At 41.0% G+C, this 20,188-nt stretch overlaps 2 protein-coding genes across 2 annotated transcripts; both read right to left on the bottom strand.

Annotated features, from left to right (window-relative positions):
- Positions 1-823: 823 nt before the first annotated feature.
- On the bottom strand, positions 824-4,573 carry LOC309709622 (uncharacterized protein). The gene is made up of 4 exons (XM_082538363.1): positions 4,158-4,573; positions 3,793-3,938; positions 3,302-3,441; positions 824-2,957 (listed from the first exon to the last, which is right to left on the bottom strand). Exons 1-4 carry the CDS (start codon positions 4,299-4,301, stop codon positions 2,809-2,811), a joined length of 579 nt encoding a protein of 192 aa, XP_082394489.1. The 5' UTR covers positions 4,302-4,573; the 3' UTR covers positions 824-2,808.
- An 11,439-nt stretch (positions 4,574-16,012) lies between these two features.
- Positions 16,013-16,943, bottom strand: LOC309709616 (E3 ubiquitin/ISG15 ligase TRIM25-like). Its single transcript, XM_082538352.1, has one exon. The coding sequence runs from the start codon at positions 16,808-16,810 to the stop codon at positions 16,028-16,030; it is 783 nt and encodes a 260-aa protein (XP_082394478.1). The 5' UTR covers positions 16,811-16,943; the 3' UTR covers positions 16,013-16,027.
- Positions 16,944-20,188: the final 3,245 nt, after the last annotated feature.

Genomic DNA, 20,188 nt, shown 5'->3' with positions numbered 1-20,188 from the left:
CGAATATAGGAGCTGCATTCAAAGAACTCCACAGCTGCTCAGAGTGCAGACAGACAGTTATACTGAGGCCTGTGTGGGGCAGAAGTGTGTGCTGTGAAAGTGGCTTTGTTCTGAAGAAGGGGGGACGGACGGACTTCAAAATCAGGTTTTGGAAGGCAACTTCAGGAAAGGCTGGTGGAGAGGCATTTTATCTCCAACCTTTTTAATAATTGGAGGATGTGACAATCGCTGTGGCTACTGCCAAAGTACAAAACACAGGAAATCCCTTATGAGAGATTGGCAGAGATGCCACCCACAGGGACTGAACCAGACATGTTGCACACATGCAGAGTCAGTTGAGCTGGTTCAAGTATTTGTAAAAACTTTACGCTGGAATTAAAAAACAACATGGTTTTCTTTCCTGATGAGAAACAGAAGGTTACACCAACTAAACCAGCAATACACTTACCTGGTAAGTGTTGTCTGGCTGATATTGTATGGTAAGTCTTACCATACAATATCAGCCAGACAACATAATAACACAGGAGTTACCAGGAGACGGAGCGTTGTTGGAAAGATTCACTCAGTATCTTAAATCTTAACCTCCGCCCACTAAATCAGGGCCTCATTGGGATCACAGCGCAGCCAATCAGAAACAGACTGTACTCACAGACCCGAGTGTATGAATCAAATGTGGATGTGTTAATAGTGAAAAACATTCTAAGCACCAAGGAAAACGCATGTGGATCAAGCTGAGTGGATCAGACAGGAGCAGCCGAACACAAAGAACATAAAGCCCTGCTGAGCCTGATTCTACATGCACTGAAAGAGTCAGGAGACAAGAGAGGCTGCATTCATTTATTTATTTCAACGTTCAAGGTCAACAAAACTGTAAGTGCTTCAGGAAGAGTTAGTCAAGTTCCACTGTCAAACGTCATCATACTGTACAGTGAGGTTTAGTGCCACAGCATGGATATACATGTACAAAAGCAAATACAAGTGCAATAACAAACAGTCTTAGAATATAAAACATGAATCTAATGCAGTGAAGTTTTTCCCACACATTTAGTATTTTTGGCTGGGTGTTTTGGCACTCTGGTATGACTACAATCTTATTTATTTATTTTAAATTTAAAAAAAAAAAAAAGGTTCATGATACCCAGCTAACATCAACTATCTGCAGTCCAAGAAGCTGGAGTTGGAGTTTCTCGTCCTGATTTCAGGACCAGAATCTGTCAGGACAAACAGCCGAACGACACTGAGCATCACCACAACAGTAAACTGTGCAGCGAGCCAGCTGATTAGCAGTAGGGATGGGTATCGTCTAGGTTTAATCCGATACCGGCGCCAAACCGGTACTTTTGAAACGGTGCCAGTGCTTAAACGGTGCTCAAACCGGTGCTTAAAGAATGGAGAACACACACTTTGTCCAAAAACCTCTTATGTTTTTATTTTTAGCAGTCTCTTTTTTTCTGCAAAATGATAGCCAAGTTAGCCTTTGCTGTTGATACAACATACCTCCTTTGGTTGGAACCGGTGCTTAAACAATGGAAAACACAAACTTTGTCCAAAGACCTCTCATGTTTAGCTGTTTTTTTTTTGTAAAAAGATAACAATGTTAGCCTTTTCTGCAGCTATAGGGCATATATGGTATCACTCTATCAAACAAGAAGACAGCCGCATGTAACTACAACGGTGTTTGCTAGTTCACCTTACGTGCATTAATTTAACAACGTGGTTAGCCTACTCAACGTAAATTACACACGAACAACATTAAGCTACTCACGCAGAGAAGAACGGCTGCTGCTGCCATCATCATCCTCATCATTTCTGCTACACTGGCAGGGCTAGGGGCCAGGACTCTATTCTTCGGGTTCTTGAGGAATGTTGCTAACTCCGGGTCTGATAACAGGAACCACACCCGCAGTAGATGTGCTCGTGTGAGGTCTTGCAGCAAGCTATCAAATACGGCGCATTTCTCGGCTTTTAAAAAAATGCTATGCGTTGCCAGGAGTTTCATCAGATTCAAGGTGTTACCTCCTTTGCACAGTATCAGCTTAAAGCACTTGTTGCAGGCTGCTGAGTTTGCATCTTTTGCTGTGAAGTACAGCCAGACTTTTGACCGCTTCGCCTTGGGCATTTTTAATCTGTATCTCTGCTCTAAAAGAACGTACGTACCTGGGCCCGCCTACTATCCTTGCAAAGGTCAAATGATTGGATAGAATCTAAAGTGTATGACATCTCAGGAAAAAAAAAAAAGCACCAAAATGTGCGCTGCTTTTCGGTCTGGTTACTACCGTTTATGTCAGAACCGGTGCAATACCATACCCATCCCTATTTAGCAGTGATCGAACTTTCAAAATAAGAGCACAGAGATCATGAAATCATGGCGTGTGAACTTGTCTCAGTGTCTCAGATGGATAAAAAACAAAAACAAAAGAGAAATCAAAAATGAGCTGCCAAATATACTGCGGGAGCCACTAATAAACCTGCAAACTAAAGTGTGTGAGTGGGGAACACTGAAATACATGAATAAAGTACATTAAGATAAAATTAAGCAGTGTATTAAATAGTTGTAGTAGTTTTTAAAAGAATTTAAAGTATTTTAAAGACGGTATTTCTATTTTCTTCAGTACAGCTGAAGAACAGATAGAAAAGATTTGTGGGTTTCCTGCCTTCCTGTGCAGACTCTTTCTTCTACTGAAGAAATACATTTGTTCCCCATGCTGACAGATAAACTCTGTTTAACATTTAGATCTACCTTCAAACATGACTGTGGAGGTGGTGTGAACATGTAACTCAGTGGGTCTGGGGAGGCACGAGTTTCGTTTAAGAAAGGACCCTGAACGTCCTGCCGTCGAGGGGTGACACCATTAGCCGTGCTGAGCCCGGGGAGTGGAGGGGGCGCCACTTGTTCCTCCAGAGCACCGTGAAGAATCTGGACACGAAAAGGATGCACGCCACGACCAACAGCACAACTGCAGAGAGAAAACAAGCAGGGCAGCTAGTGGTTAGGTCGGCCAAGGCTGGACATTAAATTAACTGAACTCCTCTCTGCCTCTGTTCACTGAATAAACTGATGATTCTTGTGACACAAGTTTATTATATTTGTGTTTCAGGGGTGACAAAAACAGATTCACTATTTTATAAAGTTTACACATTTCTAGTAGTTCATAAGCAGCATTTCAGTGGAGAAAGCAGCTTTTCCATGCATGAAACACCCGTATAATATTCAAATGGAACAGAAACCCCAAACCAAACCAAACAAAAAATACTAGCTCATTAATAATCATTATTGATAAATAAGTATTGCTGAACTCACCCATAAAGATGGCGTTTGGAGTGGGATCAGCTGGGTTGAAGTGCTTGTAGACGTTTCCGACCAGAGCCACGATCACCACCGGGTAGATTGTGAGGATGTTGCGCACCCAGCGGTCCAGCACCCAGTTCTCCAGAATGAACCTGCCATCATCAAACAGTGTTTCTGTTTACTGTTGAAACAAACTGTTTGGAGATTCTCTCACAGACTTTTATTCAGTTATGCGTGTCGTTCTTACACCATCAGTGTTTTGGGGTTTTTAGAGTCACAAAAGATGGAGGGAGATCACATAATTTAAGTGGCTTCTTAAGGGTGAATTTTAGGGCAAAGCAAACCTTTGCTTTCGTTTATATAAAAAAAAAAAAAAATCAGATTTAACTGGTGAATCTATATTTGACTTTCTTCTGTCTCCCTGATCATAGAAATGATCTTCAAGGTAATTTCTTGTTAGCTCCCACATCCCTGTGCCTGAATCTCATCCAATCAGAGCTTACCATGCCACCACCTCTGCAAACAGGATGCACAGTGACGCAGTTGCTGCCGTGCTCTTATCCACACCCCACAGGTGGAGAACTACAGAGAAATTGATCAGAGAGGCGATAGAAGTCCATGTAGCATAGACAGCCAAACCATTTTGGACCTGAAAAAAAGAAAATGAGACAAACAGTTTCTTACTATTGCCTTTTGGGGACAGAGCTGACACTCATCTAACAAGTATTTGCCCCCTTCCTAATTTCTTTTTTTTAAAAACATATTTGCCATGGGTATTTTAATATAAACATTTGTCTGATGATCTGAAACACTAAAGTGTGACGAATATGCAAAAATCAAAGAAATTTTCACACTGACTGTGTCCTACCAGTACTCTGAGAAAGGTCAGGTCTTTGCGATGGTATGTCTGTAACCAGAGTCCATAGTAATCTGTGGCAAAGCAACAGAAGAACAGAGCGCTGTAGCCGGAAACCGCTATCAGGATTAAAACGACCAAAGACGCCAGCATCATCCTGGAAGACAGAGAAACAGAAAGAAACAATGAATGCAATAAATAGGGGGCAGAAACAGCTCTGTAGGTAGAGCGGTGACCCCATGATCAGAAGGTTGGGAGTTCAAGTCCACTGAACGGCTACCCTGAGCAAGGTGCTGTCCCTACACACTGCTCCCCAGGCACTGGATTGGTGGCTGCCCACTGCTTAACTGAGTGAATGTGATTAATAAAGTACAGATTATTAAGTTACAAGGTCAGACATCAGAGAGACAGAGCTGACAAAGGGGCAACAATTCCTTTTGTTATTAACTGAATGGTGTGTCCGCATTGTAGTAACTGAACATAATTTACCACAGTGACTTTCAGGCAAACTGAGCTTTCAGTACATAATTGCATGTTCATTATTTGCATATTCATATTATTTATACTACATTTTGGTCATTCTTATTTCATGCACTACTCATTATTCACAAACTAACATAAATGCTTCCATTCACAAAGATCTCAAAGGATATTTATTTGCCTTTCTGCAGATATGCATAGTCATAGGGCTGCTCGATTATGGCAAAAATGATAATCACGATTATTTTCACTGAAATTGAGATCTCGATTATTTGACGATATTTATTTAACCCTTTAAGACCTACTATAGAACCAAATCCGCCAGAGCTCATATTATTTTTTTACATGTTGTAGTGCCATTTGTGGGAGCATTTCAATTTGCTATGCAACTGTTATAGCCCATATTTTAATAATATGTATGCATTAAGTCCATAGTAAATACATTAATTGCAAAAAAGTGCAATAAACTACAAAAAAATTGAAAATCTTTTTTTTTTTTTTTTTTTTTTACATATTTGTAAAATATCTACTTGGAGAAATTTAAGAGGTTTATCCCTCAAAACTTTAAATACAAAAAAGTTGCAAAAAATAGTTTACAACAACAGGAAATTTATTTTGAGTGTCTTCATAGTTTTATTTTGGAGATACACCAGTTTTTATATACTGCAGGAAAAACGAAAAAACAATCCTATGATGCAAATTTGCAAAGAAAACAGCAGGTGCATCAAAATAAACTATTTCCAGCAGTGCAATTCGAGTTCTAAGCATCCCAGAAACTATTCAGAAAAGTCAAACATGACCAGTATAGGTTTTTAAGGCCTACGAGTAAAAAACTACAACTTCCGCGAAAATGACGTCACTTCCAGTTTCGAGCAGGAAATGGCGGACATGCGACAGTTCGCGCTGACATCTGTTTCAATATGGGAAGTGTTACGAACAGCTGATCGGATCGGCAAAGCGTGTTTCTGGAATATTATGTTTTTATTGCTGCAAGAGCTTTTTATGCAATTTTTGCAAAGCTTTATGTGGAAGGAAACCGTGACCGAGGACAAGCTGATGGCATCAGATGTAAGTACAACTCCTCCGGTTTCATATGCAAAACAAATTATTGCGCTAGCTTACACGGTTCCGGTTCTACAGGGATTTAAAAATAGTTGCACAAAACGGAGCGTGCTGCTCTGACCGGCTTTAAAGGGTTAACAATGACTTTAAAAAAATAATATAAAATAGTGTGCAACACCACTGAAGTTGTTTTTTACCTCTCTTTTCAACCAACGGCAGTCACTCTCCTCTCCAAATAACTTCTGCTTAGCTTTCCGAGCTTCCCTCGGGTCCTCTTAATCAGCGGTCTCCAACCTTTTTTGCGCCACGGACCGGTTTATGCCCGACAATATTTTCACGGACCGGCCTTTAAGGTGTCGCGGATAAATGAGGGAGGGGCTAATAATCGGCTCCGTCATTTTTAATGATCGTTGAAAGCCCAGATCGTAATCGTGATTAAAATTCGATTAATTGAGCAGCCCTACATAGTCACCTTGATATTTACAGTGGGGCAAAAAAGTATTTAGTCAGCCACCGATTGTGCAAGTTCCCCCACTTAAAATGATGACAGAGGTCAGTAATTTGCACCAGAGGTACACTTCAACTGTGAGAGACAGAATGTGAAAAAAAAAAAATCCATGAATCCACATGGTAGGATTTGTAAAGAATTTATTCGTAAATTAGGGTGTTCCACATCTTTCGTTATCTCCGTCGCCATTTCGGCTCTGTTACTGCAGCAGCAGCCCGCTAAAACGCGCTAGTTTTATATTTAAAGAATATGGAATTTAACCTCCAATGCTGACGACAGGTATTCACTGCTAACCGGGTACAGGCAACTTTACATCAGCCCTGCTACAGCCTGCTCTCACACACACTGAAGGGAAGGGGGAGGAGACTCAAGTGTGTTTTCATTTCCCAGGAGCTGATTGGCGAAAGTGGAGACGTCTTTTCCATAAAGCAAATCTAATTGGTGGAATGCGGCGTCAGTCAACTCATGTCCCATAACAGTGCGACCAATCAGCAACGGGGACTGAAAATCAAAGAAGACTCTTGCAATGAGGGGCAACGACACTTCAGCATTTTATGCTATATATATATTTTTAAATTATTTTATTACTAATGTAATGCTACCCATGTGCCCATGGTTCCACATTCGCAAATGTAATTTTATCAACAAAAGGCCAGATTTTCTTGTTTTTAATGAGAGAAACTGGATAAATATATGTCCATGATTTCTTCCTGTTGCATTTTTCCTTTTCAGTTTCACAAAATGTGCTGTAACAAGACATATATGTTTTAAATGAGCATGTCATGGCCCTGTGCTGTTTTTGGTTTTTGTTTTGTTTTTTTACTGTGCTTCACTTCTCACTGCTCTCCAGGTAAAGGTGGACTGGTTTTGCGCTAGGCCTCGCCTGCTGGCGGAGTCTCCTGGTGACTGTTGTCAGTCGTTGTTTAGTAATCAGATACTTATCGTTTTTAAAAGTTACGATACTGACTGACTGATTATAAATGACATTACATGTTAAGTTGTTTTTCTTTTGTCATTCGATGCTTAAAAAACCAGTGATTTTAAAATCATGCATCACTTAACTTTAAACCTCTCACTGTCTGTAAATACACATTCAAACACAGAAGGAGGAATATATGTTACTCATAATTATATTACCTTTGTGTAAAACGAGAAAAAAAAATATGGAGACACCTGCAGACATGCTGTAGAAAAGTCAATTTTTAATTTACTTTGATTTACTTTGATTGTATAACTTAAGGGTGTTTTTGCATGTATCCTATAGTCCACTGTGGTATGAAACTGATTTCACATAAAAACCTACAAATTATACATAAATTTGACAAAATAATTTTTTTTTACACTGTTTGTGCAGTTTTGTTACTTTGTTCATTACTTTGTAGGTGAAGTTAATGTGAGCCTGTCTGTTTAGTCCAGGGCCCTGTTTCAGAAAGCCGGTTTAGTGCAAACTCTGAGTAAGTATACCCTGAGTTAACGAAAACTCTGGGTTTTCGGTTTCACAAAGCGAGTTTAGATTAATTCTGAGTGAGTTACTATGACGACACACTCCGTGAAGCTAACCTGCCCCCTAGCAGGTTTACTTCAACTAACCCTGACCTTCTCCGCCTCTTTGTCAGAAACCTGACAGTAGGAAGTGTCAGACATGGCGTGCCCCTCCCTTGAAGAGCCAGTAGATGTTGAAGCCCAAATTCTCCGCAGAGCTCTCCGCCGGGAGAGAGTGATTAGAGCGCGTTCGGACATTTTATCATTTCCTGATGATTTTCTGTGTGAACGTTACCGTTTTTCAGCACAATCTATAATTTATTTGAATAACATCCTCAGGCCTAATATTGCTTACATTTATTCTCACGGTTCCCAGGCGTGATTGGCTGTATAGATGGCACTCACATTCCAATCATTGCTCCTTCAGTAAATTAAGGAGACTATGTGAACAGGAAGTCTTTCCACAGCCACAGCATTAATGTACAGCAGGGGTGCTCAATACGTCGATCGCGATCGACCAGTCGATCGCAAAGGTACGGAGCCCCCCAGGGGACATGGGAGAAAAAAAAAATTAGGGAGGAAAAAAAAAAAATTAGGGAGGAAAAAAAAAAAATTAGGGAGGAAAAAAAAAATTAAGACGGACTTTTTGCGAGCGCTCGCAAAAGTATTGCGAGATCTCGCAATAAGTATTGCGAGCGCTTGCAAAAGTATTGTGAGATCTCGCAAAAGTTTTAGCCGCATTCTTCGGAGGCCGCCAGCTCGAAGCCGACTGGGAGGTCGAGGCACGATGTGCCGGGAAAGCGGTGTTCCTCCCGGCTGTAGTAGGTCTCGACTTCCCGTTAGCTTCGAGCTAGTGGCCGCCAGCTCGAAGCCGACCGGGAGGTCGAGGCACGATGTGCCGGGAAAGCGGTGTTCCTCCCGGCTGTAGTAGGTCTCGACCGCCCGTTAGCTTCGAGCTAGTGGGTGTCAGATCTCCAAAAACGTCGGAGCTCTTTTGCAAATATGTGATGTCTTGTAAACCGAGCAGGTATCTGACGTTTACACAACTACATTCACGCCTCAAAATATCTTAAAAGTGTATTTTGTGACCCAGAAAGAGTAATATTACAACTAAGTAGCTGCCGCCATTGTTGGAGTTTTGCGAGATCTCGCAATACTTTTGCGAGCGCTCGCAATACTTTTGCGAGATCTCGCAATACTTTTCCAGCCTATCATCCATCCCGTCACTTGATTGATACAGGGAAGCCAGTCAGATGACAGCAGATTTTTTCTGACGCTTAGGTCGCTGCGCATGCGCAAACAGCGGCGCGAAGTGTAGTAAAACTGACAAGCTAGTCAGCGAGTTAACTCCAATTTTTAGCTCTCGGTTTTTTCTCTTAAACCTGGCCGTCAGCAGCTACTGTCCGGACTATGCATCCCTGGCTGATTCAATTCAGTGCAAGTCATCAGAGTAAACTCAGGTAATGACAAAAAATTTACATAGTTAATTGTGTTGTGAAATATTGGATATTGCGGTTATGCATGTATATACATTGTAGATATAAAGAATCCTCAATATATTTATAAATAAGTATATGTTTTGGATTTTTGTAGTGGGTAGATCATTTTGACTTGGTCATTTTATAAGTAGCTCACATGCGGAAAAAGTGTGAGCACCCCTGATGTACAGGTACATAGATTAAGGAACTCACCTCCCAGCTCATTGTTCCTTCAGTGGGCTGGTTTCAGTCATTATGCAAATGTACTGTTTATAAGATTGGGCAAAACTGCAGTCAGCTGAGACTGAAGAAGTCACTTGGATGAGTGACGAAACGTTTCTCCCACAAAACACTACGTCCAGATGAACAGAATCAACTTGGAGAATGTGTAGTTGTGTAGAAACTGGGTGGGGTCCTCTGTGTGTGAAAGCTGCTCCAGCTCGGTGTTTCTCCTCCTCAGCTCAGAGATCTACTGCTGCAGCTTCTCCTGAAGCTCATTAACATGACTCACTTCAGGCTTCTGGCGAGCTCTGATCTGCTGTTTCACCTCAGTGAAGATCTCCTCACTGTCTCTCACAGCTTTATCACCAAACTGATTGAAGGTCTCCACCTCCTGCTCAAGCACCTTCAGGTGTTTCTCGCAGTCCTGGACTCTCTGCTGGATTATATCTCGACTCTCTTTGAGCACTCTCTGCTTCTCAGTCATTGCTGCACCAGTCAGTACTGTGTCGTGTCCTTTATGTTCATCCATTGTGCAAAGAACGCAGACACATATTCAATCAGTACTGCAGAAGAGTTTCCTCACTTTATTGTGGTGAGGGTAAAAGAACTGCTGAAGCTTCTGAGAGGGGTTCACCAGCTTGTGTTTTTCAAAGCGGGGGATTAATAGTGAGGCTCACAGTAAGAGACCAGACACTGCAGACAGGACTTGAAAGCGTTTAGTTTTATCCCAGTGCAGAAATCACAGCTCACATGTCCAGGTCCAGCATAGCAGAGATCAGCTTAGCACGTCAGAGTCCAGTCTTCTTTGTTTCTTTAACCAAATTTGTTATCACAGTGTTTCTTACCAGAGCAGGCCTGATCGTTAAGGTCTGTCTGCACTGAGGACAGCTGTGGGTTTCCTTCTGATCCTCTTCTAGCTTTTAACCCTCTCAAGGCAGACGTTGCCGATTTGCAACAGTTAATAACTAACAACCTGTTTACCCCACATACGTATTTTATGAGTTTTTTTTTACTCAGAAGTACCACTGCAGGACCTGGTTGTGCATTAGCAACAAAAAACTTAATTTGAGCCTGAGAGCGTTAATACTAGAGGTGGCACGATACCACTTTTTTATGTCCGATATCATAAATTTGGATATCTGCCGATACCGATATGAATCTGATATAGTGTGTTTTTTAATCAATAAAACAGTTTTTTAAATATCTTGCTGCTTTTTGTATAAGTTCATACTCAAGTAAAAAAACAAACAAACACTAAAGCTATTCTGTTATATCTGCATGCAAAAAATACACTGCACCCAAAATATTTCATAGTTCAGCAATACTGATCAATATAATAAACTTAAACCTACTCAATCCTCCCTATTCTGGTATTTTACTTAGCAGAAATATTAAGCAACCTAACTAATAGGGTTCTAAAGCTCCCAGCAAAAAAAAAAAAAAAAAAAAAAAAAAAAAAATAGGGAACCACCCTCATGATGCTTAATTGACATAATCAACTATAATTTGATGCAGTGTGGAAAAAAAATACACAGAAATCAGTTATTTTTCAAGAATAATTAAATAGATTCAACATCTTTCTTCAACAGAATTGCAGACTGCACAGATGGTACCTTCCCAAAGGAAAAAGTACTATAGCTTACTAGGGTATTTTAGACTTAATAGTTATGATATACAGTAATGGACTTCTATACATTTTACATGAGATTCAAACTTTGGGTGTAAGATTCAGATAATTATTTATTAAAAGCTAGACATTTTAAATGAGAATAAGAAAGAAAAGTATGTCTTTGTGCCCCCTTTTCCCTGTTAATGCCCTATCGGCCCCCCTGGCTAAACTTTGCTAGATCCGCCCCTGCACAGTTACCAGCCGTCAGCTACATAGAAAAAGATCCTGGAGTAGAAAGTAATATTAAATAAATTCTAACAACAGCTTATCAAGGTTAAACGTGCTGCTGTTGTTCAGCCGCTGGTTTCCTCTTTCTGGCGCGAAGTGAGCAATAAACAAACAAGAGAGACGGACTCGCGACATATCCGATCCAGTAATTTACGTCAGTATCGGACCGATACCTATACGTAATATCGGATCGGTCCATCTCTAGTTAATACAGTTCATGCAGTAGCTGTGTCCACAGGGAATAGTCACCGGATCCTTCAGGAGATCCAAACAGATCGAGCAGCAGAGTTTGTGTCGGTTCACCTGGTTTTCTCGCTGCGCCATTTCCAGGACAGTAAAGCTACTTAGCCCATTGTCGCCTAACTTACATAGACTGTGTTCTCCGTGTCTCTATGTTAGTGTGCCTGCAGCTTCTCTCTCTCTCTCTCTCTCTCTCTCTCTCTCTCTCTCTCTCTCTCTCTCTCTCTCTCAGGTCCACATGTTTGGACTTTTGTGCCCTGAACAATCTTATATGAGTATGCAAATCTTATAATTGTACACTTGTGTGCAATCAAGGAAATTATATTTTGCTGGAAAGCTTTATCTGCAGGATGGTTGTCCCACAACAGGTTCACAGATGTTCCAAAAGCCTTAAAGTAACCTTAAAATTCAGACGGCCAGGCAATGAGTTTGCAATTTATTTGCATTTGTAGACGGTAAACTTTTAGCTACTAGGCTCACTAGATTTGAAAATCGCTGTAACATTTGAAAACTTATAATTTTTATATCATTTTATTTACCCACATAACTGTCATTTTCATACAGCTTTTGCCCAGACTCTTTCTTCCTTTACTTGCTCATTAACACAAATCAGACCAATAGCTCTATTCTTCTTTTTTTAAACTAAGGTAGGTTAACCTCTAGTAAAGCACTTTAAATTAATTTCAGTTTGATTTTCTGGTAAAAGTGTAACAAAGGCATTATTGCACTACCACTCGTCTTAAATAGTGAGCAGCTAATCACAGGATTACAAACAGGTGAAGTCATCAATCCAGGTGTGCAGAGATGAAGGGTGGGAAGCAGAGGAATGACGCTCACTCACATCTGAAACACCAGGTGTGGTTATCTCACACACACCACGGACGGTGACACATTAATCGTTACTCTGCTAAGAAGACGCTACTGTATGTGAGGAAGATGGCAAAGATGCAACTGGTGACCTGTCCAGGGTGCACCCTGCCTCCAGCTGGGATAGGCTCCAGCCCCACAACTCTGATTGGATAAGTGGAAGAGAAAGGATGGATGGATCAATCCAGTTTTTTGCTGCTCTATTTTGCCCTTTTTTGTCACACAGGTGTAGCAGAAAGCAGCGGTAGGCTATTTACACAATGTCTGAACACTGCTATACACTGAACATATGTGCACACAGCACTGAATTGGATAAGCAGAGGGAAATGGATGGATAGACTGACAGACAAGTTCATGTGTGCAGTATTTAGGATTATTTCATGCAACATTTCATGCAACAGAGCCACCTGCTGTTCAAACTAATGAAGTGGCAGAAGAAAGTAAATATTATTCCATCATTTCTAATGATTCTCCAGTTATCTTGGTGTTTAATCCTGATCTAACTAGAAGTATAGATTCACTATGGAAATAACTCCAGGATGTGAATATATCCCTACGTTCTGGGCTCTACATCTGGCAAACTGCAGGTGCAGATAAACTAATATGTATAAAATAGTCATCTTGTGTTCACCGATTTATTCCAGTAACCTTCAAGACTGTTGTTTCATCTGGTAATCATTCAGGCTTCAGCTGGTGCACCTTATTGAGGTACACACTTCTTGTGAGACACAGCCTTTGTCACAGCCCAAGAAGAGGTTGCAACAAAAACAACATTTATTTGCAAAGATATAATTACATTAAAACAACATGTGTTTAAAAGCAAGTCAGCAGTGTTATGTATGTATGGATCAGTGTCAGTGTATGAGCATGCAGTAGCTAAACAGTAGTCTGGGAGCCCAAGTAAGGACTACAGGAAAGAGGGAGCCCAAAGAACACCCAACTTGTGCAGCTAATTTGCATCCAATTAGCTCCTGTGAGACAAAATATAACACAGACTGACATATAGTGCCCATATGGCCTTGAGAGTCTCCAGTCCTTTTACTTATCTCTGTTTCCATCATATTCCACAAAAGCCTGCAGAGCTTTTACATTTGTAGAAACTCACTGATTAGCATTGAAAAGACATTTAAACTTAAGGAGTGAAAAAAATGACACTGAAGTTGGATGCACTGGCTCCCAGAACATCTGATGTGGTGTGCACATTTAAACATGGAATGCAGAAGGCCAATACAAAAGGTTTAATATGACAATGCTTTACTAGATTAAACAGACGTATTAATGGATGCTTGGATGGATGAATGATGGATATTTTTTTTGTTATATTCAAATAAGAACAAAAATTTTTAAGTAAAGACCAAATGAAATCACAGTGCAATCGTGCTACTGAAAGGATTCAATAAATTAGCCCAGTATCAACTTACATCACTTTGCATCTACCTTCTTAGCATTTCCATTTCTTTAACTTTAACAATAAAGGGTTCTGGTGTAACACAACCAACAAATTGAAAGGATATTGTGTATAGTTGTGTAGTAAAGTTGCAAAAGAGTTTAGAGGTCTTCAGTGTCTTCTTGTAAATCTTTATGGATTTTAACAGTTGTATAATCAGAGTATAAACCAAATCCAGGACAGAGTGGTCGAGTGAATCTGGTCTTGACTTTGTGGAGGAGAGTCATGTTTTGAGATGTTTCAGAGATGCTGTAGAAGGACAGAATACCTGCATCAAAATCCAGGTAAATTCCAATTTTGGATGAACAAGGACCCGAGACTGGAGTTCTGATGTTGTTATGTCTGAATTCATAACCACCACAGAAACACTGTAACACCCATGACTTGTCATCATTTCCAAAAGCACTCTCTCTTCCTGATCTGCTGATGTCTTTGTGAGCTACTGCTATAAAAATTTCTTCTCCGCTCCACTCCACCTCCCAGTAACAACATCCTGTGAGACTTTCTCTACACAACACTTGAGGCCAGTCAATGAATCTGTCTGGGTGAATGACAAGAGCATAATTAACGTAATAATATTGTGCTTTGAAATTGTCCACCCTGACATATTTGTGTTTTGTGTGTCTATCAAAAGTGATTTGACATTTATATTTTAAGACTTCATCTCTGCTCGTGGGCTCTGTCTGTAACAGTAAAACATCCCCTCCAGTTCCTCTCAGAGCGGTTTCAGTCCATCCTTCACTGAAAATGCCCTGTAGTTTATCTTTGGCTGCTGTCTCATTCTCAGGATGAATATTGATGCTGGCTGAGTCTGGAGCTTCACTGAGACGTGACAGTAGAGCTGGGCGATATGAGATTTTTTCATATCACGATATGTTTTTTTCATTTCAGGCGATAACGATATCTATCACGATATAAGCCAAATAACTATATTTGTAAGATTTAAATGTGCCGTTGCTCACAAGTAAAATGTGAAATAATCAGCAGCTTGTTTTTATTTAAATATTTATTTCCCATAATAAGTTCAACAGGGTAGATGTACTTAAGGAACATGAGACTTTTTCAGATAAATAAAGGCAAATATTGCAAACTACACAAAAGGCAGCCACTAAAGCGTTTAAGTTTCAAAATAGAACAAACGAAACAGACGACTAAATTGTCAATTCCACTTAGAAACAAAATATTAATTCTAAAAATAAATCTTAGTTTGTTTTACAGAAGAACAGACAAAACTGACTAACTTTTGTCAATATCAAATAAACTGAGAACTAAAAGGAAATTCTCAATCTCTCCTTGTTGTATAGCTGAGCTTTTCAAACAGTTTTAACAGTTACTTTAGTCTGACAAAAGCCGAATGACGAATTAGCGCTTCCAGTCAGAGACTGAGGCTACGTCCACACGTACACGGGTATTTTTGAAAACGGAGATTTTCCGTTTTCGTTTTAAAAAATAATCCCGTCCACACATAAAGGCAGAAATGAAGGAAAACGCTGCTATGAACATGCCAAAGCAGCAGGTGGCGCTACATTCCTAACCGTGCAGAAATATTGGCCAATCAGAAGTCTAGAAGCCTCGGTGGGAAAAAGTAAACAAAGCTGGGGCATAGAAGCAGAACCGAGTCGTATGTGTGGACGGACAGTAACTGTGTGTATATGTAAGCATTTAAACACTGCAGAGAGTAGAATTAACAGTATTGTAGAAATTCATTTCACCGAAACAATAACGTGGCGCACAGTGTGACGCATGTACCGCTTTATTGTATTTCCAGACTTGCTTTCAGCACAATTTACAGTGCACGCTACTCTGTTTTTTGTCAGACTTGAAATAGCCGAAATACCTTCACACTACGGAACTTCTATGGCTCTTCCGTTCGACAATCTCTCCGGCATTGGAACCATCATCTGTTTTCTCTTCGGTCACGCTCGGTTGATTTTTCTAGTCGGCACACTCATTTCCTCCATTACGCGCTGGCTGCTTCCCAAACAAACACACGTGCTGCTTGGCACTTGTGCTGTACGTAACAAGTCACGCGACGTGACGCTGCGGCTGTGATTGGTTCGGCTCTGCGCTACTTAGTTTGGATTGGCTGACCTTTTTTTTTTTTTTCTTTTTTTTGAGGACAAGAGCGGCGAGGTCTATGGCGATAGCTTAATTTCTCTATCGAGTAAAAGTTATATCGCGATACATATCGTTATCGTTCTATCGCCCAGCTCTACGTGACAGCAAGGTGTAGTTGTGTAGAAACTGGGTGGGGTCCTCTGTGTGAGAGAGCTGCTCCAGCTCAGCTTTTCTCCTCCTCAGCTCAGAGATCTCCTGCTGCAGGACCTTCAAGCTTTTCTCTTTCTCTTTAATTTTCCTCTCGATGTTCTGCTGTCTCTCTTTGAGCTCTCTCTGCTTCTCGTTCATCTCTGCTGCAGCTGAAACTGTGTCGTGGCCTTTATGTTCATCCATTGTGCAAAGAATGCAGATACATTGTTGATTAGTGCGGCAGAAGATCTTCATCACCTCATTGTGGCGAGGGCACATGATCTCCTGGAGCTTCTGGGAGGGGTCCACCAGCTTGTGTTTCTTAAAGGCGGAGGATTCATAGTGAGGCTGGAGGTGCTGCTCACAGTAAGAGACCAGACACTGCAGACAGGACTTGACAGCTTTCAGCTTTGTCTCAGTGCAGAAATCACAGCTCACATCTTCATGTTCAGCATGACAGAGATCAGCTTTAGCAGCTTGGAGTCCAGTCTTCTTTGTTTCCTCCACTAAATCTGCTATCACGGTGTTTCTCACCAGAGCAGGCCTCGGTGTGAAGGTCTGTCTGCACTGAGGACAGCTGTGGGTTTCCTTCTGATCCTCTTCATCCCAGTAGCTTTTAACACAGTTCATACAGTAGCTGTGTCCACAGGGAATAGTCACCGGATCCTTCAGGAGATCCAAACAGATCGAGCAGCAGAGTTTGTCTCGGTTCACCTGGTTTTCTCGCTGCGCCATTTTCGGGATGATAAATGTAATTTAGATCGTTGTCGCCTCAATAATCCAACTCGTTTCAAACACTCAACGTCGGTTGGAAGAACACAGGAAAGCTTTATTCCTTTATTCTGCGAGGATAATAAGCAGGTCAAACTCACAAATGTGGTTGCTGGATGATAGTGATGTGACGTTCTTTACTGATGTATCTAATCTCATTAAAAAATCTAAGCCATCCACCTGTCAACTTGACCCTCTCCCTACTGTGTTAGTTAAAGCCTGTCTTCCCTCTTTAGCACCTCTCATAACCAATATTATTCATTCCTCCCTGAACACTGGGATTGTTCCTGAAGCACTGAAAAAGGCTTCTGTTATTCCAACTCTCAAAAAGCCTGGTGCAGACCCCAATAACTTTGATAATCTTCGCCCTATATCAAATCTCCCCTTTATTTCAAAAATTCTTGAAAAAGTTGTCGCCGCCCAGCTTCATTCACATCTCAATGACCATAATCTCTATGAACAATTTCAATCTGGTTTCCGCCCCAATCATAGCACAGAAACTGCTCTGTTAAGGATTACCAATGACCTTCTGATGGCAGCTGATTCTGGTCTCCTATCCATTCTCATCCTTCTTGATCTTAGTGCGGCGTTTGATACCATTTCTCACAATATTCTCCTGAACCGGTTAGCTTCCATTGGTATTAGTCATACCCCACTTACCTGGTTTACCTCCTATCTCTCAGACCGCACTCAGTTTATCCAACTTAAATCCCATTCTTCAGCTCTCTATCCTGTTTCTGCTGGTGTGCCCCAGGGTTCAGTATTGGGGCCTCTTTTATTCATTATTTATATGCTTCCTCTTGGTTATATATTCCGAAAATATAATATAAATTTTCACTGTTATGCCGATGACACCCAGCTCTACCTTTCTTCTAAACCCAATTCATCCCTCCCACCTACCTCCCTCTCAGACTGTCTTATTGAGATTAGATCCTGGTTCTCCTCCAATTTTCTCAAACTTAACAGTAATAAAACTGAAGTTTTACTTGTTGGTACACCATCTATCTTAACCAAATCCCACAGCTTTTCCATTAACGTTGAAAATTCTCCCACCCTTCCCTCCTCTCAGGTTAAGAGTTTGGGTGTCATACTTGATAATACTCTTTCATTCCAGTCTCACATTAATTACATAACACGGTCTGCTTACTTCCATTTACGTAATATTCACCGACTCCGTCCCTTCCTTACTCCCCATGCTGCTGCCATCCTTGTCCATAGTCTTATTACATCCCGTATTGATTACTGTAATTCCCTCCTATTTGGTCTCCCTAAAAGGTCCCTTCATAAACTCCAACTTCTTCAAAATTCTGCAGCTCGGGTCATAACTTGCACTCCGTTAAGTGCTCATATTACCCCAGTTCTTCAGCAGCTTCACTGGTTGCCCATAGAAGCCAGGATAAATTTTAAAATCTTACTTCTTACATACAAGTGTATCCATAAATCTGCTCCTTCATATTTGTGTGACCTGCTCCATATCACCACTGTTTCCCGCCCTCTCAGATCATCATCTGCTATTCATCTTACTGTTCCGTCCTCACACCTTATCACTATGGGGGAACAGAGCTTTCAGTCACTCTGCTCCTCGGCTCTGGAGCTCTCTTCCTCCTGCACTAAGAAATATTGACTCCCTCTCCGTATTTAAGACACAGCTCAAAACACATCTGTTTAAACTGGCTTATTCGCTTTAATGCTGATTTTATCTGTTGTCACGCTCTGTTTTGTAATTTTAACTTATTTTATGTATTTTATGACTATTGTTCCTTTTATTAATTGTGTTTTTTGTAAGGTGACCTTGGGTTTCTGAAAGGCGCCCTCAAATAAAATGTATTATTATTATTATTATTATTTATCGAGGCTTCAAAGCTTGTGTCGAGTAATGGAGGGGGCATTTCCGCGATGCGCGTAACGAGGCTTGCTTCATTTATGGGAGGAGCTGAAAATGATGACGTCCGAAGCCTCACTGCCCGGCTGTACCATGTGACTGGTCCATGAAGTGGTTCGAACTTTGCCGCGAGATATGACAGATATAAACCCCTCAGACTTCATTCAAAATGTGGGTGTTTGATGGAGAGTTGCGGTTAGTGAGAGTTTGGAGACAGTTTGGAGATTTATGAGAGTGAGGAGAGAAAGTCAGGAGAGAATGGAGCCGACTAAGAAGAGGAGGATGTCCTCCCCTGTGTGGGAACATTTTGATCTTATTCCTCCCAACAAGGTATGTAAATTTCTACAGATGTATTTTCATAATACTGATGGTGCAATACAATTTATGTTAAGCTGTTTTTACTTTTGTACAAGGTGAAGTGTTTGCTATGTGCCAGGGAGCTGGGATATAACAACAACACCTCATCCATGCTTAGGCACTACAGAGCTTTGCATGAGAATAAGGGGAACACCGATTATCAGTGTTGGGAAGGTTACTTTTAAAATGTATTCCATTACAGAATACAGAATACATGCCCCAAAATGTATTCTGTAACGTATTCCGTTACGTTACTCAATGACAGTAACGTATTCTGAATACTTTGGATTAATATATTATCATGCTTTTTGCAACAATGTGAATGTACTATTGCTGTGTGATTTATTACTATTACTGAAGGTCCGCGACTCCAAACTGTAGTAAAGGGACCTCTGACTAATACGGCGGGGTCCCTGTCGGCTCATAGCCGAAAACTAGCTTTACTTTGTTGTATGGGTCAACTTTTCTTGCAAGAGACGGAGAGAGGCGTTGAAAGGCTGCTCCAACGGAACTTATTGTTTTTGGAGGAAAACACGAACACGGTGTACAGTCGAGTCTTAATAGCTTACTTACAACTGGGCTCGTCAGGCACTCTTCTTGGCTGCAGTGGTTATTATTATATTTACATGCTTCCAGCTCCCGTTTTTCCTCGATGACAACTCGTACCTTTCCACTCCCCTTTTTCTCCCTCCCTCGCTCACAGACCCATAACGTGTATGGCAGTCCATTCTCCCTGCAGCACGGACTACACTGCCCATGATGCTACATTCTTTAGAGCTATGCTTGTAGCATTCTGCCTGTTAGCTTAGCACAACAACAACAACAACAATGAAAAGGCGCTCTCTCACCCAGGAAACACACAGTCGCAGAGAGAGAGAGAGCGTCGCCCTGTAACCATGGCAACCGTAACGCTGCCGCCTGAAACTACAGAACATAGCTGTCAAACAAAACCCAAACAGTCCTGACAAAATGAAACAGGAAAGTACCGCAGTGTAATCCATTTATTTCAACAAAGTAACTGTATTCTGAATACCACCTTTTTAAATGGTAACTGTAACAGAATACAGTTACTCATATTTTGTATTTTAAATACGTAACGGCGG

The sequence above is a fragment of the Aulonocara stuartgranti genome (genome assembly GCF_965226115.1).
Source record: "Aulonocara stuartgranti genome assembly, chromosome: 7".
Classification (NCBI taxonomy): domain Eukaryota; kingdom Metazoa; phylum Chordata; class Actinopteri; order Cichliformes; family Cichlidae; genus Aulonocara; species Aulonocara stuartgranti.
This window is presented reverse-complemented; position numbering and strand designations above follow the sequence as displayed.